Source organism: Hippocampus bargibanti, linkage group LG19 (assembly GCF_051943395.1).
Source record: "Hippocampus bargibanti isolate YZ-2025 linkage group LG19, ASM5194339v1, whole genome shotgun sequence".
NCBI lineage: Eukaryota > Metazoa > Chordata > Actinopteri > Syngnathiformes > Syngnathidae > Hippocampus > Hippocampus bargibanti.
Window position 1 is genome coordinate 7,021,026 of NC_142752.1, and position 27,379 is coordinate 7,048,404.

At 42.2% G+C, this 27,379-nt stretch overlaps 1 protein-coding gene across 2 annotated transcripts in view; it reads right to left on the bottom strand.

Moving 5' to 3' along the window:
* Nucleotides 1-29: 29 nt before the first annotated feature.
* sesn1 (sestrin 1) overlaps nt 30-27,379 on the bottom strand; it is a 44,731-nt gene continuing 17,381 nt past the window's right edge. The window contains exons 1-9 of one of the 2 annotated variants that reach the window (XM_089021355.1): nt 6,170-6,444; nt 5,175-5,240; nt 4,887-5,087; nt 4,608-4,790; nt 4,250-4,477; nt 3,036-3,293; nt 2,014-2,204; nt 1,792-1,936; nt 30-1,707 (exon numbers count right to left, since the gene is read on the bottom strand). In XM_089021355.1, the coding sequence (XP_088877481.1) occupies nt 1,621-1,707; nt 1,792-1,936; nt 2,014-2,204; nt 3,036-3,293; nt 4,250-4,477; nt 4,608-4,790; nt 4,887-5,087; nt 5,175-5,240; nt 6,170-6,271 (1,461 nt within the window). In that variant the 5' untranslated portion in view covers nt 6,272-6,444 and the 3' untranslated portion in view covers nt 30-1,620. Of the gene's footprint in view, nt 1,708-1,791; nt 1,937-2,013; nt 2,205-3,035; nt 3,294-4,249; nt 4,478-4,607; nt 4,791-4,886; nt 5,088-5,174; nt 5,241-6,169; nt 6,445-27,379 lie in introns of those variants that run through there. The other variant, XM_089021354.1, reaches the window with a different exon arrangement.

Here is a 27,379-nt window from a genome sequence, read left to right on the forward strand (position 1 = left end):
AAGAGAACGCTACAAAGGATACACAACAATTCATTATCATAGTTTTATTTTTGTCCATTTTTTCATAGATTTTGTGTAAAAAAAAAGTGTCAGTAACTGACATCAGTCAGAAGTTTTGAAAAACAAAAATCTCTCACTTTCTTCCGACTCATATCCAAAGGTACCATTCTTTTTGTCAAAAACCTCCCAGCCGTCACGGTTGACTGCTATTTTTGTTTTGTTTTTACTCTGAACTTTCATCAAAATAAAAGCTGTTTTTTTGCACAAGTTAGGCTTGAATAAGCATAGCTACAACCATTTGCAAGCGCAAATCAGCCTGATGGCGAGGCAGCGTTTGTCCCCTTTATATAGCAAACGGGAACGTGGTCGGCCAGGGAGACGGGGGGGGGGGTGCTCACGAAAGAGCATTTTTTTTTAAACAGTCACTCTGATAAAAAGCACACATGGTCACTAAAAACGATTAGGCGATACGGTGGTGCCTTCACTTCTGTGAGTATCTCCTGACTCACAATTTGAGAAGTGAACAGAATGAATTCTACTCTTAAGTCAAGGTACCACTGTACATGCTGTTTTTTTGTTGTTGTTTATAATACAATGAGAAAATGTTGAATGGAGATTAGAGAAGAGGTATTTATTTCATTGGTAAAAATCACAGCCTTCCAAATAGGGGCGGCCGGGTAGCCGGGATAATGCGGAAGACAGCTTAGCAGTGTTTTGTGTGCGTGTGTGTTCATGTGTGTATGTGTGTTAGCCATTCCTCCCGGATCAACCTCATACTCCGTCCCCTCATTCTTTCAGTCTTTCTTAATTCATAAACCACTAAACAAAGTAGAAGAATGACCATGTCATCAATGACACGTTAAACAAGTTACGTCAAAAATAAAGAACAGCTACAGCAGAAGCAAGAAGTCTCCTTCAATATGCTTCGGCTTATTTTTTTTTGACACGTGAAATTTTAAAAACTATTTTTCTTTTGTTTTTTATATTTAATGCATGCACGCGCGCGCGCACGCGGGATCACACACGCAACTCAAATAGGGCTCAGTGTTCTATGAGTTTGCACACACACACACACGACTTGATTTAGCTTACACGGACATTTGGGAATAATGCAGTGGATGGGGAACTTGATTTTTTTTTTGGGGGGGGGGGGGTGAGACAGGGGGGTCAATATGACCCCCTCTCTTCCCTGTCCCTGCTGAATACAACAATGGGAGCAGCATCATGGTCTCATTATCGTCATCGTGGTTACGCATACTGCGCTGGGGAGTTCAGGCACATACGTATGGGCCCCAAAATGATGATGATTGAAATGAGATATGGAAAAAAAAGAAAAGAAAAAGCAAAACAGTGATGATAAAACATAAGAAAATAAATGATAGGGGGTGTTACTGGAATACTGTCAGTGCTTATTTAAGCCATGTGCTGCCTACTTGTGGTCACTTTTGGCACTGCATGCTTATTATTATTTTTTTAAATAACAGACTCGTTGCTTTTTGTTCTGATCTTGCATCCAGCTCCTAGGCTCCCCCCCAAAAATGTTTCTTGAAATGTCCCAAAAATGACACATGATTAATAAAAAAACAACAACAAAAAAAAACAATAGAAGAAGCACTTCATTCATGTCATGTAGCGAGTGATGGCTCTCAGAGCGTATAAAAGTTCAGCTTGCATTCGCGCTTCCATAAGAAGCAGATTGACGTGGACCTGCAGGGAGAGAAGGTAAGAAGCCTTGAGCAGCAATATAAAAAAATAAAATCATTTTTTTTTCATGATCAAAATATAGCCTACCTTCTCAGAGTGCTGGAACTGCCTCCAGAAGCTCTCGTACATTCGCTTGGTGGTCTTTTCTGGACTGCACACCATAGTCTTGATATAAATCTTGAAGCTACGATCCAACAGTTGGTTGATCTCACCATAATCATAGTCATCATACCTGACAATCACAAGTTGCTGATAAGCTCCAGCGCATTACACGTTTCATATTATATTCCGTTAGCTACTCTGGCCTACCTGATGCCGAACATGCAGTGTATGTAGTTCCAGATGGCCCTGCGTAGCATGCTGGTGTCTACGTCCTTGTGCGTGGCCATGGTGTTGTATGTCAGATTGTATGCCATCTGGAACTTCTCATCCAGCATCTGACCCACATCGGGATAGAGACGGTTCACCAGGGAATAGCCATGGTCCTCCCAACTATAGTCCTGAAAAAAAAAAGACATTAACTCATTCACTACCAGACATGTGCAAAAAGTGTCCACTCCAGTGCCAGGGTTTTTGTCATTGTCACTTGACCACAGAATATTGAGTTTTAGGACTACATAAACATTCAAAACAGCGTTAGAAACCTTACTCTCTTCTTTCATCAGAAGAAAAGAGTTAATTCATCAGTTATACGGCTCTAGAGTTATATGAGCTTCAAATGAGGGTGGCTGTCAAAAATACAATGCAATATTAGTTTATATAGCGCTTTAACAACAGCCGAAGCTGGAACAGAGCGCAAAATGGAAAAAAATGGAAATGCTGCCCCCTTGTGGAATAGAAAAAAATGCCAGCGTGTTGAATATGAAAAGCCACATATGTCATGCGTGGTCTTAACTCATTCACTGCCAGACATGCAAAAATGTGTCCACTCCAGTGCCAGGGTTTTTGTCATTGTCACTTGAATTCCAGGACCCGCAGATTATTGAGTTTTAGGACAACATAAACATTCAATGCAACATAAGAAACGTCAGACTCTCTTTTTTTCATCAGAAAAAAAGAGTTAATTCCTAAATTATATGGGTCTGTAGTTATCTGAGCTTGAAATGAGGGCGGCTGAACAAAAGGGAAACGCTGCCCCTTCGTGGGAGGGAAAAACATTGCCAGAGGTCTGACCAGCACTTTATCGGCAGCCCCCACGCAAAAAAAATCAAAACAAATTCGGGAATGGCGCTCCACCTCATATATTCAATTCCCGAATAAATTCAGGAATGGCAGTGAATGAGTTAAAATGAGACATTATCATTAATTGCGGCAAGATGTGACGAACATACCTGCACCCTGAAAGTGGGCACGTGCTCGCCCCTCCTGGAGAATTCCTTGTAACCATAGCTGGGGTCCTCAAAGTGTCGCGAGATGTCGCGGGAGGGCACCCATTCCTCGTCCTCGGCCGTCACCACCAGCATGCTTTCCGTTTTCTCTCGCTCGAATCGCGTGGCCATCTCCTCCTGGCTGGCCTCTTCGTCATCGCGGCACTCTTGCAGCTGCTTCATGCGTTCCATCAGCACCTCCACCTCACCGTCGCACACCTCCTGAACATACATGCGCATTAGTGAAACCCAGTGGTGGGCCTGCAACGCCTTCTCTGCTGGCCTAAAAAAATATCTGAATCACTGACGAATGGGAATTATATTTTGCTCATGAATTCTTTTTAAATAATTCCAAATTGTCCTTCAGCTTCCTTTCATTGCTTTTTTCCCCTGTTGTGCTGCTTCCAGATGTACGTTTTTGTATTTATGCATTTAACCAATCACATTTCAGCCATTATTCGTTACCAGGGACAGAAATCTACCTGGACGCCTTCACCATCAGTTCTGTAGGCCCTGGAGCATAAAATAAGAGTCAATGAAACTGTTGCTTTAACCAATCAGATTTCGAGTTGGCAATTCAAGGCCTGCTGGAAGGCGCTGGAAACGTCAGTTTTCGCAAACTATGATTGGCTAGCAGTTTTGTCAACCCACAATGGCTGAAGGATGAGAAGAAATGGATTTGGTTGCAGAGATACTGTTAAATCCATTTTCAAGAATAGATTACGGTTGGACAGCTCAGAAGCTCGCAAATATAGCAACAAATATTGCAATTTTATGAGGTTATCGTGAATCCACACGTTCATAGTAAAAATGTGAATAGTTTAATGACAGTAATTTCTTAAGTTTCCTAAGGGGCATTTCCTGCCCAATGGCACCCTCTAGTGGACGTGTACTATATCACACCACAGTCACAGCTTGGATTGATTCAGAAGTAGCACTACTGAAGGCCTTGCAGTGACAAGCACGGCCCTTGGCCACCGGCGGAACCGCTTATGTTTACAAAATGGAAGGACGGCGCACTACAACGAAACAAAGTGCAAAACAAGATTCTTCTGTACGATGTCTAATTTGAATGTCGATTCTTTACCCAAATATGGCTGGCGCTACATGAGGGGAGGGGGACAGATGGCCGAGCAGCGTGCACACAGTCCCCCATTGTGCATTAGCATTTGTCTCACCTGACTGCCAAAGGGACTGTCGTGGTGGTTGTTGCCATTGGCGATGTCACACACGCAGTAATGGCCGACCGAGGGCGGCCGGAAGGTGTGGCCGCCATCGCAGTGGATCTCGGGCATGATGCCACAGCCGAAGGTGAAGGAGGCCAGCGAGTGGTAGTGCGTGAGCAGGACGACGACGTGAATGAGCTCGGCCAGTGACCAGCTGTGCTCCTCGGCTTTTAGCAGACCCTTGATAAAAACAAAGCGGAGTTGGTTAGCTCACTCGCTATGACCTCAGTTGTTACGCAATACTTGTCACACACACCTTCCGCATCCCGATCACTCCACCTCCACCCCCACCCGGAGTTTGTTTTCTCACCTCGATGTGCTCCTTGGTGAGCAGCCACGGCCGGTGGGCCAGGATTTTATTAATCTCGCCAAGTTGCTGTAGCTTTCTCGGGGCTCCGTCCAACCCGTTGAGCCACTTGGGGTCGCCGCCCACCTGGAGGAAGTCGTTGACGTGCAGGTTGACCAGATAGGAGCACTGATGACGAGCCGCCGCCTACACGCGGGATGACGAGACAACTGTAAGACGCGTGGCGTTTGAAAAGGTGAGGTAACAAAAGTCAAGGTGGGCGGGGGGGGGGGGGGGTCACACCATGATGCCGATGTAGTGGCGGTAGTGCAGCGACAGCGGCCCGTCCATTTGCAGCAGGTAGTGCTGCGTGCGCAGGAAGCTCTCCAGATACTGCGGGTGGAAACCCATCACCAGTGAGATGTTGTCCAGGCGACCGAGGGCGGCGAACGCATCCTCAAAGATCGACTGTGTCCTGGTGTCCACTTTACTGACTTGAAGAATCTTGGACGGAAATGCGTGACATTAGAAACAGTGCCAATAAAGATTTATTTTTTTGGAAGCTTATTGGCTGGATTAACATTTCTGTACCTCTTTTTCAGGGATAAATCTGCTTGGCCCGTTTCCCAGAGGTCTTGGGATTCGCACTCCCAGATCCTGAAAGATACATAAAAGGGGAAACATGTCGTTTAAATACTTTCTCGTCTTATTCTGGAGGGGGAAATTACCGTTAAGGTACTTAATAGCAACAACTTCAATTTATTACATTGTCTTGTCAGTTTGCCTCACACAACATTGAGGCATTTTGAGGCATTACTTAAGCCTTTTGTAATGTAAAATCGGTTTTAAGGACAGAAAAAGGAACCATGAAGCAGCATTACAGCACTTGTTGTTAAAGTTGATGGTTTTTTTTGGGTGGGGGTGGGGGTGATTATGGTTTTACTGTCGGTAAACATGATCAGCTTCTTGCACTATAATACACACATCAAACATACAGGTTGTTAAAAGTGACATTTTAAAGGCTGATTTGTGATGAACTATCATTTTTTAAGCACAGCGTCAGTAAACATGACTTGGTTTGGTGATTTTACTGCAACAGCATGCACATTGTGGGCATGATTTTTTTTCGAACTTTTGTGCAAGGATTAAGCACAGGATAACAGATGCATCGGTGACAAGACATAATCGACACAGTTAAAAGGGATGCAAATGAACAGAAAAAGAAAATAACTTTTTTTACTTCTTCATGCACGGACACTCAGAAGACTAAGATGAATAAAATGACAAAAAGGGACTTAATTCAATAGGGACGACGTGGAAAAACGTCATCACTAGAGGTAACAATTTATAAAAGTGACACAAAATGTCTGTTAGGGTCTTTCAAAACATTCGAGGGGGCCCCCCTCCTCCCAAACTTGACAGACAAACAAGTCCGGACAAAAGACTGCACTGCAGCTCATTCAGTCGAAGGAAAAGCAGTCGACTGACATTGCTTTAAAACAACAACAAACAATCCAATGTGTCATCTGTTCGAGGATGCACTGATATAAAATAATATAAACCGTTTTTTTGGGGTGGTCGATTACCTTTTTCCCGAGCCGTTCACAATGGGCGCATATCTTAAACAAGTGTGTGACATCCAACGAACAATTCTCCACGTTCTGCGACGGTGACACGGCGTGCCTCATGTCTTGACCTCCCTGCACTTCTCTGCTTTCGGATCGGGTTTGTAAAGCTCCGCAAACCGTCCCCCCGTAGTTCTTTGTTCCCTGGGAGGCTGCTGCGATCAAGCGATCCGCTCTCGTCAGCTGTTGCGGGCCCGACAAGCAGCCAAGTCACTCGAGCAGCCCCATTTAGTTGCCCCCCTCGCTCATAGATTCGGTAAATAAGGCGAGGCGTGATTGAGTGACGCGGGGATTCCCCAATCGCGAGGCGAGAACGTGCGGCTACTGACCAATAGCCGCTGACCAAAGGAGGAATAGGCGGAGCTAAGCGTGAGGAAAAGGGAGGGAGGGGGGCAAAACGTGAGCGGAAAAGACAAGCCCCCTTTTTGCCTTAAGAAAACATCACCGCGTCTTTCTCTGCTTCTTTTGTTCACTTTTGATTAAATTGTCCGTCCTTCTGTTTGTTCAATAACGGTGGTTGTTCATTAACGCACGATCATCAATATATCCAATTCCAATTGCAATCAAAAGCTCCATCTTTCAACAACAAAGGGGTTGATCAATCCAAAAATGACAAACTACTGTTTTTTCCCCAATGCAGAGTCCTTTTGTGCATTAAAAAAGACCAATCACGGATGGCACAAAGCTGCTGAACAGCAAACAGGTACCTGTAAAAAAATAGTTCTATTCCCCTCACATTGTAGCAGTGGTGGGCCGTCAGAACCTGCAAGGCTTTCTCTGCTGGCCGAAAAATATCAGAATCACAGACTAATGTGAATTATATTTTGTCCATGAATTCCTATTAAATTATTCCAATTTGTCTTTCATTGCTTTTCCCCTGTTGTGCTGTTTCCAGATGGGTGTTTCCGTATTTAAGCATTTACCCAATCACATTTAATGCATAATTTGTTACCAGGGTCAGAAATCTACCAAGACGCCTTCACAATCCGTTCTGCAAGCCCTGGAGAATAAAATGAGTGTTGATGAAACAATCAGGTTTCGAGTTGGCAACACAAGGCTTGCTGGAAGGCGCTGCCAACGTCAGTTTTCGCAAACTATAATTGGCTAGTCACACGATTGTCACTAGCCAAGCATAGTATCATTAGCCACTGGTGATAGGTACATACTGGCAAACGCTAGCACACTGTATATGTACCGAGCTGCATAAGCAAATATATTGTGTCGATTTAATTGCGGTTTTGTCAACCCAGTATGGCTGAAGGGGGAGAAGAAATTGATTTGGTTGCATATATACTGTTAGTCATTTTCAATACGGACTTTTAAGAATAGATGATCATTAAGGTTGGACAGCTAGCAAAAAATAGCTAATAATATTACAATTTTATGAGGTTGAATGAATCCACACGTTCATTGTAAAAATTCAGTTTCATGACAGTATTTCTTAAGTTTCTTCAAGTCAAAAGTGATTTCCTGGCCAACTGCACCCTCTAGTGAAGATGTAGTCATATCACAACACACTTGCAGCTGAATGATTAAGACGTAGCACTACTGAAGGCCTTGGACGGATAAGCACGGCCCACCACTGCATTGTAGTATACTGTAGTTCCGTTTCAGACCAGGTGCAAGCGTAACAAAGCCATGTCTTCCATCAAGTGGTGAATATCGATATTACAACATGTAACTGGCGGGTATATTGTCATTGGTTGCCATGACAACAAAAATATAATTTATTTGGTGTCGTTGTTCTGTCATATGTGTCTCATCTCATCTCATTTTCCGTACCGCTTGTGTGTTTATGTCATATGTGTGTTTTTCTTAAAATCATCTTCAATACTTTATTTATAATGTTTTGTCATTATCACTTCCACTTCCGTGTCATGTGTTTCGATGTACGAGAGTAATGCTAAAGAGAGACAGATCGAGAGTAACTGCTAAAGAGAGAGGACATTCTAAAGTCTACGTCAAAGTTTACCTATTTTTGGTTAATCAAGTGCACATGGTACATTATTAATTTGCTCATTTACTGTATGTCTTGTCGAAGTTATTGTAATGTTCATTGTTGTTTTTAAATGTCCTCGATAGTTTTCACGGTGTTCCGAGTGTTCCACAATAAACGTGACATCAGTACAAAGCGTCATCCTTGACCGGGATAGATACATAACATAAAATCCAATGCAAAATCTGATTCTGCATTGGATTTTTTTTTAACCCCGCCTCCTCTAAACCCTCTAATAAGCTTCCTATAAACATTTCCCATGAAAAAAAGTGCATGTGGGTTTGGAGGAGGGACAAAACAAAGCAAAAAAAATACTAATCAAGAGGCCACTATGGTCACAGGTTGCCCTGCCAGTTGCTCATTCCTGTCATGCCACGTTGGAAGCGTGACTGTATTCAGCTTCATGCATGACGTCTGAAACAGAAGATATGCTTTCACCGCTGTTTTTCTGTCCCATCAGATTGTTTGTAAAACACGCATACATGTCCATACTGAACACTATACATGTATGAAAATAATTTCAGCATTCTTTGTCGGGTTGGGGGAAAAAAAGCGTTTTTGTTGATGACTTGTGCAATTAAAAAAAAAGGTACCAGTTAGTCCAGGGGTGGGCAAACTTTTTGACTGGCGGGCCATAATGGGTTCTAAAATTTGACAGAGGGGCCGGCCAGGCCAGGAGCATTTGGAGGCAGTGTTTGGGCCGGATATACTAAAGCATTAAATGTAGTGTGTGCAAACCTCAGCACAGTGAGTACACTACAACCCAATTTATTAAATGTCTTTCAAACGTGAAAAATAGCCCTTAGCAGTTCATACATTTGCCTCAAGGAATATGCAAGATATGGCATTTACATACTATTTCGCGGATACCTGGAATATGGGGCCAGCAACTTTTCAGAGTTGTCTGCCCTGGTGTCCGCTTGCTTTTTGTCATGAGTCAGTTTTTACTATAATTTGGACAAGTTCGGCGGGCCGGATAAAAAAAGCCTGACGGGCCGTATGTGGCCCGCGGGCCGTAGTTTGCCCATGTCTGAGTTAGTCTGTCACCCTCTACATGTATGCGCTTGCGATGAATTAAGCCCATAATCTCATCTAAAAGGATGACGAGGTCGGCAGGCCCTTGAACGGGGGGCTCTCATAGGCGCATTGTCTCAGACCACAGATAATAATGTCATCTCTCCACTAATCAAGCCGCCTGAAGGACTCTTTTTTTTTTTGAGTCACAGGATAGGAGAGGAGAGGAGAGCGGGTGGTAGGGGGGTAAAGATAAGGAAGAGCGCTCTTATGGCTTTGTTTATCCCAGCCTGGCAATAACACGTTTAACTTGCGTGCCGCATTACTCTTTTATCGCATCGTCAGGAGGTCAGTTACTGCTCCCGACACGTTAAAGTGGTGGCAGGCCGTGCATTCGGTACTCTACTACAACTTTCAATCATATCATATTCATGTCTTTGTGTTGTCACGTTATTTGCTATATTTTTTTTACTTCTAGATGGCGCCGCGAGAGTGGCTGCCCTTCCAGCAGCTCCTGTATTTTGTTTTCTACTTCTTTCTTTCCTATCCTCTTACATTCATAACTTTGCTGCTGTGAAATGTAAATGTCTCCACTGCGAGACGAATAAAGGCTAATCCAATCCGATCCTGTTGTTTTTATTATTTTGCTTTATGTTGACTATTATTTGAAGCACTTTGTTACAGCCGCAGCTGGCTGCTCACCCACAGAAAAAAAAGTTATGCCGTGACTGTAAAGTGTCCTTGAGAGTTTTGAAAGGTGCTTAGAAATAAAATGTATTATTATTATTATTATAATAACACAAATAGTGAGAATGTATTTGTCTGCTGTATTTCGCAATCAAAAAAACAACTACTAGAAAGCTAAATTTGGTAGAACGAGCAGAGCCAAAAAGTCACCCCCAGTCCACCTCGCACCACCATGACTCTCCCGTCCCATCCCCTCTGGTGGACTTTGATCAAGAGCCTGTCCAGCCAGTTTGGCAGCCAACTGCACGGCGGGCCGCATCGCACAGTATTCAGCAGGTTCATTGTGTGAGTCCGGACAACCTCCCTCGCCCACCCGTCCGTCTCTCACCTCGGGTCCCCTCCTGTTGCCGCGGGGAGGGTGGGGAATGGGGCAGAGATGTAAACATGTTCCCAGGGACTGGAGTCAGCACTCACGCGGCTCAGCAAAAGCTGCAGAAGAGAGGCCGGTCAGCGTAACGACAAACCGGACCCCTATTTCACATAAAAAGCGCTTATAGGCTCAGAGGGGGCGCATGGGGGGTGTCCTGGCTTGGTCGGCGCTATTGTCACTGTGCACGCACTGATGATTCCGCTGGGTGAGATTGTTGTTTTAGTGCTTTTAGGGTTCTATATTTCTTCCCGCTGATCCTGAGATGACACGTTTAGCACGATGTGTTGCATGAAGACTTCTATTTGATGGGCTAAGGTTGCTATATGTTAAAAAAATACAATCGAATCGTCCTGGGTGGTCCGCGAGTATTTAAGACTAGTAAATCGGTCATGGTGGGTCACCAAATAGCAATGGTTCAAAGCAAATTCACTTTATTGCTTGGCAGCAGACTATTGTAATGCTTTTGAAGCCACTACTAAGCCATAATAATTGTTATAGCGTCATAAATGTCGGGCGGGAAAGGGCGTCTGTCATCTGACTTTTGCGCATATTAATTCATGATGCACTGGTAATTGTTTTAAGGCCGTCATGGTCGAGCCCCTAGTGAACAATGCACAATGAAATCGCAAAGTCGCCAATAAAAATGATGTATGTGATACCGCACGCGGGACGGCACAAGTTGCACACAAACGCACACGTGCACCCACGCACGCACACGGATGACAGGAAGCAGCTTGTTGTTGTTGCTGCTGCCGAAGACGAACTGCAAAGCGTCGTTTGTCACGAGCTATGCTTTTGCGCGATTAAAATATAACAAACAGTTACGAGTTTACGGTTTAAAATAAAGCAATTTTGGTAGTGCCATAAAGTTTTGATAACAAATCCTACTGGACCCTCTGCACCCTGGTCACCACCTTTTCCACGTACTCCTTTCAAGAAGCCGCCACCAATCCATGCGCAGCAAATTCAGCAGACATTTAAACAGCTTCTTCCCCAAGCCATTAACTATCTAAACAGTAACCCATATCTAACTGTATAATGCCTCTTTGCAAATTTGCACACACCGGTGTGGAACAGCATCCTGCTATAATTGTAGCTCGAGCTCTGTACTTACTTGAACCACTGTTACTCACCTATTTAATCTCCAGCACCAGACATTTTGAGGCGCTCAAGGACATCTGCATAATTGCACACCTGTTTTACTACAAATACGATCACTTTAACTCATTCGCTGCCAGACGTGCAAAAATGTGTCCACTCCAGTGCCAGGGTTTTTGTCATTGTCACTTGAATTCCAGGACTCACAGAATACTGAGTTTTAGGACTACATAAACATTCTATGCAGAATAAGAAACCTTAGACTCTCTTCTTTCAGGGAAAAAAAAAGAGTTAATTCCTAAATTAGAAGGGTGTGGAGTTATATGAGCTTGAAATTAGGGTGGCTGTCCAAAATACAATGCAATACATACATATTTCTTTTATATCGCACTTTAACAACAGCTGAGGCTGGAATAAAGCGCTAACATGGAAAAGAAAAACACTTCCAGAGGCCATGGCCAGCATTTGATCGGCACCCATGAAAAAACAAAACCCGAAAAAATTCGGGAATGGCGCTCTACATCATATTTTCAATTCTAGAATAAATTTGTGAATGGCAGTGAATAAGTTAAAATGGTTCACTGATTTTCTGCACTAACTGTAAAACTGTTATCGAATTTTCTCTACCACTGATCGCTTTAACTCTGCTTGATACTTTGCACATTGTCTCACAGTTGTTCCTGAGAGGTACCATTTGCATTGAGAAATTATATATTATATTATACAGTAAAGTCTCGTTATATCGATATTCTCGGGAGTCGGAAAAAATATCGATATAACCGGACTATCGATATATCCGATCCTGCGGCATGTAAATTTTCTCCTTGCGTTCATAGAAATAGTATCGTAATAAGCAGTACTATCGATATAACCGATATCGATATAACGAGACTTTACTGTATTAGATTATCCTTTATTAGTTTCCTCCATACTTATTTGGCATGTCTTTTCTATGATGATACTAGTGCAGCAGTGTTTTACAGAAGACAAATTCCTTGTGTGTTCTACACACTTGGCCAATAAACACGATTCTGATTCAGATGTTTTCCTGTTGCTAATCATCAGAACGGATAACTCGGGCCATAATGAGGAAAAACAAAATAAACTGACAATCGTGCTCACGTGTCTCGCCTTTTGTTTTCTCCAGCATTAACAATCATGCTGCATTTTTTTTCTTCACTCTCTTTTCCTTTCGCTGGGATGTTTAACAAGTCGCAGAGGTCCACCAGACCAGTTCAAACCTGACCTTATGGGCGCACAGACAGAAGAGGAAAAAGAAAAAAAACTGTCGAAACCTGACACAAGCCTAGCAACAGACGTCTACCAATCGCAGTACAGGACGGCGATGAGAGCAGCCAATCTTCTCCTCACTCTCCCGCTCTCTCTAACTGCGTTGTTTCTCCAAGAGAGAGAAAAAAACGAGGGGGGAGGGAGAAAAAGTTCTGCGAGTTATGAAGTTCACTGCGCAGCCTAATCGGGTTTGTGTTTCATAGAAAGTCATCCAGTTTAGCGGCGGATTTGTCTGACGGGGCTGTAAAATGTCCAGCTGACCGTGTGGTTGAGTTGGACGTTGAGTTGGTTTTTAGGGGGAGGCGGGATGGAAAGGGGAAAAAAAACGTATTTTTCTGTGTAAACACTTGGACAGCTTTTTTTATGAGCTTTTCATGTCCATGCAAACCTTTGACAAAGAGAGGAAAGTGCACGATCAGTGTTATCTGCTAACACACACAAAAGCAACCTCTTCAAACCACAGAAAAGTTTTAACCCTTGAGGATCACCACATTTTGGGATCGGTGGACTTGCCTCACACAAACTTATAAGGGGGGAGTACGGACAACGTGTTGATGGTTCGATTGAGACAGGCGGGAACTTGCTTATGGTCAATTTCCGAACAAATTTTAAAAAAAAGGGTACATGGCAGTACAATCGAGGGTGGAAAAGGCGTCGGCCTTTGCAAACTCCATGCGCACGTGAGGAAAAGCAAGTTCCCGGGGATGTTATTCTAACAATGGCCTGGGCAGCTGTCACAATACAAAAATCCGCAAAAGGAAAACAACAAGAAAAAAAGTCAGATTGACCAAAAAAAGATTAGATTAAAATGCGTTCGTTAACTTTAGAAGTGACATAATTAATAGGAAAAGACTCCTCTTCTGGAAAGTCGATCGATTCAGACTCATGTGAGATCATTAGGGGGGGGGGGGGGGGGGGCTTCTTGCAACTCAACACAAAATGTATGCACAGCTTTTCATTTACTATGTCCAAAAAACGGGGATGACCTTACATCAGCGATTGGTGTTGCATTAGCGTAATGGGAACATAAGAGACAGTTTGACCCTAGTGTGCAACTCCTGGAATGACCACTTGTTTTTTTTACCCCCCACCCCACCCCATTTTTTTCTTTTGACAGAGCAAAAATGACTCATCTCACTGTTGAGGATGCAAAAGTCCTCACATGTTGTTCTACGGGAAAAGTTATTGTGCAAAACAAAGATGCTTGTAAAAGTGAAGGGACGGATTCAACTTGTGTACAACAGTAAAGGGGATGAAAAAAATAAAACAAGGTATTACTGCTCTCTAATTATGTCTTCTGTGAAGGTGGAAAAAACATGTTTTGACAAACAAGCTGTGGCCAGAAAAATACTTCAACTACTAGGATACCTGTCAAAATCAATCTAAGTCCCGTATTATCCGCTGTATAAGGATGGATGGATGAGAATAAGACCGCTCTAAACTCCCCAAAAGTTACACATGTTGAAATAAGACTCCCTAAAAAGCTTCCAAAACAAGATGACCATAAATCCCATGAAAAATTGATCTAGTCCATTAAAAATGGATCTAGTTCAAAGAAAATGACTAAAAAATTCCCTCAAATTTGCACGGGTAAAACAGGTAAGACTACTGTATTTTTACGGTGTATAAGGCGCACCCTAAAGCCTTCATTTTCTTCAAAAGATGACCCTGCGCCATATACGCAGGTGCGCCTTACATGTGAAGTCAAATTCACAGCCAAAACAGGTCTCGCAACTACTGTCAGCAGCCATTTTCCATCGTAGAAGTAGTGCATAACCACAGCCTCTATGGTAACTTGAAAACTTGTATCTATTGATGTATTATATTTGGATAACTGTATTCATTCATTAAAGGTGCGCATTGTAGTCTGGTGCACCTTATATATGACAAAAGTATGAAAATACACCATTCCTTGGGGGCGTGACTTATACTGCGGTGCGCCTTATACACCGGAAAATGCGGTAGTTAGAAATACAAATATATTTAGTACTGCTTTATGAACATACTGTAGGAAGGTCAAAGGAGTTTAGTTTACTATATTACACAATATATGGAAAAAGTTTTAAATTAATGAACACCATTCATTGGGGGGTGCGCCTTAGACTCCGGTGTGCCTTATACACCGGAAAATATGGTATTTTGTTCATCAAGTGAGTGTAAACACGCTCAGAGAATTATCGCAAAACATCGTTATTTATTACGCATGCTAATTTGACACTTTGGTCCAGATTTTAGCAAGTTGTGATTTGCTTTAGCGAGCCTCATAAAGTGATATGTACCCACGTCAGCGTCCAAATAAAAACCGCCCAGGCCAACCGTCCGCGATCATTAACCGTTATTCTCTGTCAACAGCGTGACTCATGCGTCCACCAAACTCCTCATCAAAACGTCAACAGCCATTTACAAAAAGACACAAAAAAATCCCCAAAGGGCCGTGTTTTTATCAGACTGTAAGAACAGACTTTATGTAACAGAAGATGTGACATTCCTGGGAGTCCTGATCCAAAATCAAGTGCACCGGCTTAGACTGCAACAGACACCGATAAAGTTGATGTAATACATTGGGGGGGGGGGGGGGGGGGGGATCTGAAGTTCGCCAGCGTAATAACGGATCTCAACGCACTTACTTTGGGCACATTTTTATTTTTTGTAATCACACTGAATATGCAGGGATAAAATAGCTTAAAAGGTACCTACGGAACAAGACACTTTTGACAAAAGCGCAAGAGAATTTAAAGTCTTACTAAACATGTCAGACTTTTATTTTGAAGGACATGGAAGTTGCCAAAAGTTGTCCGAGTACTGCATTTTCTGCACTATAAGGCGCCCCTAAAAGAAAATGTTTTTTTCAACAGCTGACCATGCGCCTCATAATACGGTGCGCCTTATGTATGGAAAACCTGTTAAAATATGTCATTTAGTGAAGATGCCCCTTATAATGCGCCTTATGTATGGACAATATTTTTAAATATGTCATTCGTTGAAGGTGCGCTTTATATTCCAGAAAATACGGTATTCGTAATTATTTTTAGTGTCTGGAACGGTTTAACTTGATGTACTTTATTAACAATTGGAAATGTTGATGTGTTTTCCACACAACTTGTTTTTTTGAGTTTGGGTCAGTTGGGCTCTACAAACACCAAAAGGTATTTGTGGCGATGCAAATGCAGCGTTGTTTAGAAAATGCTCTTTTAAAGGATCGCGTTACAAACAAAGCAGTTAGATAAGCGATCCCAATTTAATTGATTTTATTTTTACTTTTAATGGTGGTGGCGGAATGACAAATGGAAGCGATACGGCCTAATCGCTGCTCTCGGTGTCCGATTCCTTCATTAAAAGATAATGGACTCAAGTGCTGAATGAATAACGGGACAAAAGTTTGGACAGGACCTCAATGGGCTGTGACGTCGCATGGCTGAATGTTTCATCGTTTAAAAAAAAAAATGTGATTAGTCGGAAACTCAATCATCTCATTCCCTGTCCTCTTCGCCTATTATCACTGACACATCATCTCCATTGATTGCGGATGAGCTAATAATCACCTTTGTCATATTAAAAGATCACCGTTTTCCTGAATGAAGCTGGATTTGTTGCCCCGGATGGTGCTCTCGGCCTTTATGCATCTATTTTTGGAGGCAATAACAAATCTGCTCGGCATGTTATTGATGACTGTGGCGGGTGATTTGTAAAATACGGGCCACCGCAGAGCGGCTGTATGCAAACAACGAGGCCGCGATAAATACAAGACATAGACAGCAGACACAGTGCCGCAATTGGCAATTCCGCCGACTTCCTCAAAAAGGAAAACAGAAGCGCATGACTTGAGATCACTTGAGTGCGGACAGAAAATACTGACACAACATCCGCAGAGAGGGATGTGCAAGTCATTCACGTTTCACTCATATATATATATGTATATATATATGTCACTCCCAGTGTATTCCTGTCCTTTTGGTCTTTTAAAAAAATAATCATTAAATTGTATCGCATAAAACACATATGAGGCTGCAATGAGAAAACCTCAATGTTACGTATGTGCAACGGCGGGCATAAAAACAGAGGAAACAGAGAAAACATTCATAGAAGTAGTATCGTAATAAGCAGTACTATCGATATAACCGATATCGATATAATGAGACTTTACTGTATATATATATATATATATATATATATATATATATATATATATATATACACTTATAGTTTTCAACTATCACATGAAAAGAAGATGCTCTCTACATGTACAGTAAAGTCCGTTATATCGATATGATATATCGATAGTCCCGGTTATATCGATACTATTTCTATGCACGCACGGAGAAAACATGTCGGATATATCGATAGGATATTTTTTCGGACTCCCTTGAATATCGATATAACGAGACTTATTAGATATGTATATGCATATTAGATACTGTTAAGAGGAGGGCCCTGATTGGTTACAGCTTGACATAGTATGTGAGTATCTTAAAAAAATAATCCACAATTTAGCAAAGTGTGTATCTAAGTAGGGTTTGATTTATACACTGCTGTTTTTGGGGTGAAAGAAAAGCAAGCCATAAAAAAGGGGGATTAATTTCAGTGAATGGAGTCGAGTTTATTTATAAACTGCGTTTTGACCTTTAAAACCTCCTTGGTGGACCTCATAACCCAAGCAGTGGAGTGTTGTGTCATGTGTGCGCGTGTGTGTGTGTGTGTGTGTGTGTGTGTGTGTGTGTGTGTGTGTGTGTGTGTGTGTGTGTGTGTGTGTGTGTGTGTGTGTGTGTGTGTGTGTGTGTGTGTGTGTGTGTGTGTGTGTGTGTGTGTGTGTGTGTGTGTGTGTGTGTGTGTGTGTGTGTGTGTGTGTGTCATCTGTTAATGCCACAGGTAGTGTCAGACATATTTGCACTGTGGTTAATCTGTTACAAACCTGCAGAACCGAGAAAAGGGACAAAGGCACAACTGAGCATCTGTTTTTTTTTGTTTTGTTTTGATTTTTTTGGGATCTCACTCCCAGTGTATTCCTGTCCTTTTGGTCTTTTAAAAAAATAATCATTAAATTGTATCGCATAAAACAGGCTGCAATGAGAAAACCTCAATGTTATGTACGTGCAACCGCAACGGCGGGCATAAAAACAGAGGGCACGGAACGCTCTTAAAAGCTGGTTACGGAGGTCGCACCGACGCTCGATGGACATCTGTCACGCTCGCGTTACGGAACACCGCCACACTGACAAGCAAGTGGCGTTCCAGCGCCAAACGCAGAGTCAACAAGTCGAGGGATGAGGTCATCCTCTCAGCTTGATTCAAGACACCTGCTTTTGGAAATTTGCATGTCATGTAGTGTAAAATGTTTTTTTTTTTTTGGTTTGATGGTGTCAAAGTACACTTTGCATCTAAAGCGTTTTACTTTGGAGACAACCGGTGTCGACGGAAACTTTGCGTGACTCATGTGCTGAGGCACATTTCATTGAACACAATGAGGAAGTCCGTTGGCTTCTAATGTCACGGCAGGAAAAAACAATAATGATGATTTGATGCACATTTTAAGCAATCTCAGCTGAATTGACTCTGAGTCATTGTCCGCATTGGAAGTAACGGCGCAAATTCATTTCAAAACGAGGAAGATGACATAGTGGAAAGAGTTGAAATGCAATGCCACGAAAGAAATGGAAGCGAAATTGTATTCATAGGTGAAACTTAACTTATTTTTACACTTGCAAGACAGCACAATTATTTTCATTTTATCTTCTTATTCCACGAGTTTTTTTTATCCTCATATGAACATTAAATACTGTATGTTTTTTTTAAACACTCGTAATGGCAGTCAAGAAGGTGAAAAAGCAAAGGAAGCATCTGTATTTCAAATTAAATTTGTTCCATTTTTTTTTTTAAATTGTCTGTGTCTCAATAATAAATTAAAAAAAAATAAACATTTTAACTCATTCACTGCCACTCCCGAATGTATTCGGGAATTGAAAAGTGTGATATGGAGCGCCATTCCCGAATTTGTTTGGGTTTTAGTTTTACTTGCAGGGTGCGGGTGGGGGGGGGGGGGGCGCTGGTCAGACCTCTGGCAATTTTTTTCCCTTCCGCAAGGGGGCAGTTTTTGCCTTTTGTACAGGCACCCCCATTTCAAGCTTAGATAACTCCGAACCCATATAACATATGAATTAACTTTTTTTTCTGATGAAAGAAGACAGTATAAGGTTTCTAACACGGCATTGAATGTTTATGTAGTCCTCAAACTCAATACTCTGTGGGTCCTGCAATTTGAGTGAAAATGACAAAAACCCTGGCACTGGAGTGGACACATTTTTGCACATGGTCTGGCAGTGAATGTGTTAAGTATTAAAAAAATACTCATAATGACAGTCAAGAAGGTGAAAAAGCAAAGGTAGTATAGTACCTTGATTTTAAATTAAATTCATTATACAGTAAAGTCTTGTTATATCGATATTCAAGGGAGTCCGAAAAAATATCGATATAACCGGAACTATCGATATATCCGACCCTGTTTGCATGTAATTGTCTCCGTGCGTGCATAGAAATAGTATCGATATAACCGGGACTATCGATATATCCGATATCGATATAACGAGACTTTACTGTATAATCAAACATTTTTCATTTTGGTCTGTCTCTCATAAAAAAAAAAATACTTTAACTCTTTCACTGCCATTCACAAATTTATTGGGAATTGAAAATATGACGTCGAGCGCCATTCCCGAATTTGTTCGGGTTTTGTGTTTTCTTGCTTGGGTGCTGATAAAGCACTAGCTGGAGTGACTATGACAAAAATGCTGGCATTGGAGTGGACACATTTTTGCAAGTTAAAATATACCTGACGAGACACTTTCGACTTTACATTGTTTACAATCTGAGCGTGGATCGCATTTAACTCCACGTACACTGTCGATGACGCAATGGAAAAAAGACATATTTCGACGTCGCTCGACAATCGGCGCCCGGTTGCGAAAGCGGCATCCCCTTGGCCGACGATTATGTCACAGCGAACGGGCGCCGGAGGTTACAGAGTGCACGAATGAAAAGACAGCGAGTGGAAAGAGTAATGACAGAAGAGTGATAAAAAGGTGTGAGGACGGCGAGCCGGGATTATTTGAGTAGTGCGCATGGTGGGGAGGCAGGGGGGAGACGGGTGAGGAGGGGGGAGGGTAGCGAAGCGCCTGCCGCCTTATCATGGATAAGTAAACAGCCAGCGTCGCCTCGAGTGACATCATTGTCCCACAGAATCAATAACCAGCCACTTCCTGCGCAGCGGGAAAAATCAATGACTCTGTACACTAGATTACCTTTTTGGGCCCACTCACCTGAGAGGATGCACACACAGACACGCACACACGCACGCACAGTGCACACAAGTAATATAAAGCACATCGGTGAAAAAGAAACAAAGACGCAGTGAAGTATTGAAGCGGTTAAGGGACAGCGTATTGCAGATGATGAGATCAAGGATATAGTGGGACGCACTCATTGAAATGCAAAAACATGACATTTTCTGAATAAATAAATCCAATAAAATACAACAGTCTTGCTAAAGATACTATAGATCTGATTTCACACCTGAAAATATTTGTTTTCTTCGTTTTTCAAAGTTTTTTGTGGGGTCCTGGAGACAAATGGCAACAGGTAGTCTCATAAAACTTGTTGAAGGACACCTCCTTCCCTATGCGTCCTACCTGGACACCCCCCATGTTCTGTTACCATTAGCCTTTGGCTGGATTTGCGAAGAAAGGAGTGTCGATGTGTATGTGGAACTGTCACGGCTTGGAAATGAAGCGGATTTACGTGAACTTTGACACAATTTCTTTTTCCCAATGGATGCTACAGCTTTGGGTTTGCTTTCAACATTTAGCTTGTAGGAGACGGGCACTTTGCACAAAGACGTCCCTGAACCACTGATGAAAAGGATGCTTTGATCCGCTCCTCTTTCATCTAGAACTGCTTCATACAACAACTAGGATGCAGAAAGTTCTTAAAATTGAATGACTGTGTGTCTTTTGTGTTGTTATTTAGTTTTTTTGTTGTTGTTTTGACTGCCTTTACAGCAGCTCCTGTATTTTGTTTTTCTACTTCTTCCTTTCCTTTCATCACTTTGCTGCTATAAAATGTAAATTCATCCACTGCGAGACTAATAAAGGCTAATCCAACCCATTCCAATCCAAGACTTCTTGTCTGTCAAGGTGTTGGATAACTATGATGTCTTGAATTGAAATGGTTCTAGAATTGAACCATTGGACACTTTGCCACATTTTGCGGACGACGTAGAAAGGAACTACGGTGGCCCAAAGGGTACATGCTAGATTTGTGGTCAGAGGCGTGGAGTATTTTCCATGTTTTAATACATTTAAGGCATAGAAGAGGGGGGGAAAATGTCTGTCTCCACTTTTGAGCATCTGTTCTTGTACCAAAGCAGATTTTTTTGCCTCTACCTTCGCTGATACACCAATCCTATGCCAAACGCTCCCTTCGGCGAGGGGTGCGTTCTCCACTGGACTCCCACAGGAAGACTCTTGTATTCTTGGAGGTCCACTCCAAACTTCCCCAGACACACACATACACAAAGAGCGCAGACTTGAATGTGCGGCAGGAAGAAAAATCAAGTGCACAATTCCTCCCTGCGCTTTGACAAAGAACACCTCAAACGCACGCGGCCCGTCTCGGGCAGACAATGGACAGTGGAACTGTGCCATAAAGGAAGGCTGTTGTCCAGTCACTGGGCAACTGGGGCAGCAGATGGTCATCTTCCCTTCAACTAACTACAGCTGGGAGGAAGGTGAGGGGCGGTGAGTGGAGTGGTCTCCATCTCCTTAGCGGACACCTTTTGGCAAACACATGGTTGTGAGTGGCCGATCCGCACAGTTACGAGGCACGAATGGAACGCGGAGAAGAGACACCAGCAGTGGTGGAAAACCAAAGGCCGCAATGCATAACACAGCACAAAAGCACGCATGCCAGAGGCAACTTTTCAGTCTAGAATAAGAGAGGAGCGAAAAAAATGGAGGAAAGGTCAGTTTCATATCCTGTTGACCGGCCGATGCCTCTCAGTGTGAATGTTTTGAATAAAGAACATTTCGCAGCAAGAGCGAGAGAGCGAGAGCAGAGCCCTTGCTGTTTGTTTTGTTTTTTGGAGAGGTCGGGAGGCACATGAGCCCAAAAGTGATCATAAATAAATATTAACTCATTCACTGCCAGATGTGCAAATGTGTCCACTCCAGTGCCAGGGTTTATGTCATTGTCACTCGAATTCCAGGACCCACAGAATATCGAGTTTTGGGACTACAATACATACAAATTTAATACAGCATTAGAAACCTTAGACTCTTTTCTTGCATCAGAAAAAAGAGAGTTAATTCCTAAAGTATATGGGTCTGGAGTTACATGAGCTTGAAATGAGGGCGGGTGTCCAAGATACAATGCAATACATACATATTGGCTCATATAGTGCTTTAACAACAGCTGAAGCTGGAAAAAAGCGCTAACATGGACAAAAGGAAAATGCTGCCCCCTTGTGGAAAAGAAAAAAACACAGCCAGCGCTTTATCGGCACCCAAGCATGAAAAAACAAAAGCTGAACAAATTTGGGAATGGCAGTGAATGAGTTAAATAATGGGAGGGGGGCAATAAACAAGAACTGAGCTCATAAGGGATTTTAGTGAAAATCTAGAGGGAAAATAAGCGACTTTCGAAACGGCTTTGTCACTACATTGTATTTTACAAATATTAAAAAAAATGTTTGAAAACCTGAATTGGATGGTTTTTGTGAGGGTTTTTCATGCTTTCCTAGTTTTGAGGATTTTTGACGATGGCTTCCAACCATAGTGGAGAAAAAAAACAGTTCAAGGCCAGGAGTCAAAATTCAAAACGGGACTTTTCGATTTTGCTTCCTGGAAATAGACGCTCCAAATAAATGTTATTTACGGGAGGCTTTCAAGGTGAATTAAATGCTTAGACCTGTGGTGTAAATCAGCGTAAATAGGATTAAAAACCAACTGTCTATAAAGGCGAAGGGGTGAGGGAGTTATTGACGAAGTGAACTATGACGAAAAATAGAAATAAATTAGAAAAACATGCATAAAAAAACTTTGCATGAATGGATCCACTGTGTATGAAACGGAAGGAGTCATCAGGAGAGATACCCCCCCCCCCCCCCAAAAAAAAAAAACAAAAAAACAGCAGACATGTACAGTATGTTGGCATCAATGCATTTGGTGCATAACCTCATTTGTCAATTATCCCTTGCGTCAATCTGTTTACATCCTTTGTGTCAATCAATACTTGACCCATTCCAGCTCGCCATCGATTTGTTTCCTTGCCGTCACCGCTCTGGAATAAATTTACCATTTATCCTTGTTTTTGTCAATGGGGAAAAGTGGAATTGAAAGCACACCTGGGAGGAGTTGGGGGTAAAGGGGGTCGTGAATGAGGCAGCTCGGGTTCCAGCTCGCATGTGCAAAATTGTTGAAAAGGTGAGAAATAAGCAAGCATGAAATATGAATGTGGTTTCAGCAACGGTGCAAGTTAGCGCACGATAATTAGCAACGCAAACGTGACACCGTTCGGTACGCCTTCAAAACATTTGTGGCAAACAAGCAAACCCGTCCTTTGTTTTCAATTTTCTTCCCAACAGCATTTCTTAGAACGTGCTGCGAGATTCCTAAAGAGCTCGGGGGCGAGCCCGCCTTCTCAGCGCTAAACTATTTCACCAGACATGAAAAACAGTATTGAGTGCCAAATCTTTGCACATCAAAATAAAAATGACGTAGCCAATAGAAAGTTGGAGGAAAACACCAGAGGCCGCATCCCAGTGCAAGTTTCTCCTCCCAGTGTCGGTTAGGCCCCTCCAGTCATCCCCTATGCCCCCCTCACTTTTTTTTCATCCCGCCTGCAGATAGTCGCTTTGCACAAACATGGCTCTGAATAACATGTCTTCAGATGGAAGGAGGGTGGAGGAAGGAGAGGGGGGTAACCTATATAGTTTGCTGTGCTTTTCTCCCTATGGGATCCAAGCAGCTTGATAAATAGCAGGCCCCCTCAAAGCAACAGATGCTACGACTCAAACTGTAGTCAGCAGAAGTGAGGGGGGGAGGAGAAAAAATAAACACATAAATAAAAAGTCCAAAAGGATCGCCATACTGACAGTGTATAGAGACATACGTCGCCCTCCCCTCCACACGCCTTCTTCTATATGTCCCGACAGCCCACCGCCCCCCCCCCCCCCCCCCCCCCCCATCCTCCAAAACCCCACCCCCTCTGCAGCCACAAGCTCTTGTTTACGAAGCCCACTGGAGAGGCACGGGACTTGAACGAGAATGACTTTCTTCAGTTGAAGAAGGCTGCTGCTCCTCCTCGTGGTTTCAGGCATGTTTTCTTAAGCTTTTGTTTTATTAAAAGACTCTCACGTTGACAGCATAACCCCCCCATCCCCTGTAAAAAGTGCGCCGCAACTCCAAAAAATGACCGTTATACAATAAAATATGAATAAATAAAAAGAGCATAAAAATAACATGAATAAATAAATAATCTTTAAAAAATTACAAATAAAATACAAATACAATACAAATATCATACATATAAAATACAAATAAATGTAAATAAAATAAAATACACATAACAATAAAATAGAACTAAAATAAAAATAACATCAAAATAAAATAACAATAAAACGGAAATTAAAAGTGCAAAATCAAAATAACATCAAAATAAATACAGACTACAAATATGATACATTTTGGGATCACTGCAAAGAATAACCGATAAAAAAACTGGATACTAGTGCCAACTGAAATATTAGCAAGTTATCGAATTTTGATTGTAAGACCAGGTGCGGCAACAATGAAGTCGTCGTCGCTGTGTTGTCAGCATGAAATTGCATATTTGCTTCAAATCCTCCCGCCTCCTTAACTCATTCACTGCCATTCCTGAATTTGTTTGGGTTTTGTTTTTTTCATGCTTGGGTGCCGATAAAGCGCTGGCCATGGCCTCTGGTAATGTATTTTATTTTCTACAAACATTCCCCTTTTTGTCCATGTTAGCGCTTTGTTCCAGCTTCGGCTGTTGTTAAAGCGCTATATAAATCAATATATATTGCATTTTATTTTGGACAGCCACCCTCATTTCAAGCTCATACAACTCCAGACCCATATAATTTAGCAATTAACTTCTGATGAAAGAAGAAAGTCTAAGGTTTCTAACGCTGTATTGAATGTTTATATAGTCCTAAAAATCTATATTCTGTGGGTCCTGGAATTTGAGTGATAATGACAAAAACCCTGGCACTGGAATGGACACATTTTTGCACACATCTGTCAGTTAAAAAAGAAGGATCTATTCCAGGGGTTGCTGCAGAAACGATGTACTCGCATGAAAAAAAATACAAAACATGAGCTCAGACGAGGCATCGAATGGTCCAGTTAAAAAAAAAAGAAGAGACGGTGACATTGACCAGAGCGAGTAGCCTTTTTTTCTCACGCCAATACAATCTGCAACTCTGATTTATCACGAAAGTGACTCCGGGCGAGGCTACTGTTACGGTAAAGGACATCAACCACATCGAAGAATGGATAAGCCAGGGAGGGCGATGAGAAAATTCAATGCAGCGGGGACTGTAGACAACATCTGAATAAGATTTTCTGCCTCTACCTTTTCGAAAATAGAATATGAAAAAAAAGCTGCCGCAAGGCGCTGTTAGGAAATTGATATTTCATCAACACTGCTCTCCACTATAACAAACAACGATGATCTTGTGACCTCTCGGTAGCCATGGCTGACGCAGAGCAAAGTAAGCTCGAGGAAAAAGGCACAGATAGCTAAAAATAAATAAATAAAAATCAAAGTGCAGCAGACGCCTGATAGGTCAGGCCTTTTTTTTTTCTCAGGCGCTGATGTCACCGTGTGGGAAAGTCACACTCTGTCTTTTACGTTATCGCCCCGAAAGCGAGCATCACATGCACCGAAATTCGTCCGTGTGCTTTCCCTCGTCGCCACCTGCGTGCGCGGCACTCATCACCAACATGTACGGATGAACAAAGAATAGATTTCAGTGAACTGGAAGAACTCAAGGAAGCCTGACCACGGTCAGGAAGTAAAAGGAACACACCCGTGGATCTGAACAGGACGCTGACAGGAAAAGCGCACGCACGTCTCAGATCTGTGGGCTTGGGTGTGTGCTTGTGACTAATAATGCATCGATTGGTTTGGGCTCTTTGGCCTTATGGCTTTGCTTCACCAACAAAACGGGGACCCCCAATAAGATAGCGTTTCGCTTGGGAGGAAAATTGCAAGAACATAGTTTACAAAGTAAACTATAACTCATTCATTGTTAGACGTGCAAAACTCACAGAATGGACTCACAGTATATTGAGTTTTAGGACTACATAAACAATCAATGCAGCGTTAGAAACCTTATACTATCTTCTTTCATCAGAAAAAAAGAACAAAAATTCCTAAATTATATGGGTCTGGAGTTATATGAGCTTGAAATGAGGGTGGCTGTCCAAAATACAATGCAATACATACATATTGGTTTATGTAGCGCTTTAGCTAAATCTGGAACAAAGCGCTAACTTGGAAAAAGGGGAAATGCTGCCCCCTTGTGAAAAGAAAAAAACATTGCCAGAGGCTATGGCCAGTGCTTTAACAGCACCCAAACAAGAAAAACCAAAACCGAACAAATTCGAGAATGGCACTCTTTGTCACATTTTCAATTGCCGAATACATTCATGAATGGCAGTGAATGAGTTCATTTGGCTTCGTTCATGGCAGAAGATAAAGAATACAGCAAATGGTCTTTCAATTTGGGTTCCTGAAACATTTCATGACAACATTCAAAGAAGGCGAAAGTGGACCAAAAACAGCACCCGGTATTTTTTGTTCCTACTCGATGAAAACAGTGAATTTAAAGCGGTCATAAACCACAACGGGCATGCGTCTGATTTTTGTATACCCAGCAAACAACGGCGACAGCGTGTTAACAGCCAAGAGAGCCAAATTTAACAGCGAGTCAACATTACGTAAAAAGGTTGCGGCATATGACTGCGGGATGAGTAGCGGGGAAAGATTGACAGATTAATCGTTGAGGACTGATGAACAAGAACTCAAGTCTTGGCGAGATCGTATCATTGAAACGCGAAGCATGTTACCATAACTACTTGCAATATTCCTCTCTGTCCTTTATGTTCAATGTCAACAGAACATCAAGTCCACTCCGGCTTTGTGTGTTTTAACCAGCATCCACGTACGCAATCGTCCCTAAGGATACGATATCGGTCACTTATTGTAATGCGCAAAGGTGCGGACCTTCGGTTATAAAATGAAGATATTGAAATCCGAATCAAATGGAATGAAAGCATGATTTTGCAGTATCAGGATTCGGGATATTGTCCATCTGCACTGTGAAGCGCCGTAAAATAAATTCTGAAGCTTTTAATTGATTTCGATAAAATAATACAATACATAATGATTTATATAGCACTTAAACATCAGCCGAAGCTGTAACAAAGCGCTTCACATGGACAGCTCTCACATTCGAGAAATAAAGAGGTCACACAAATAGTAGAAAGCATCAGGGAGTGAAAACAAGACCAAGTCAGAGTCATGCTGAGTCAAATGTCAAAGAGTACTAGTGAGTTTTGTGACAGGTTTTAAAGATGGGAAG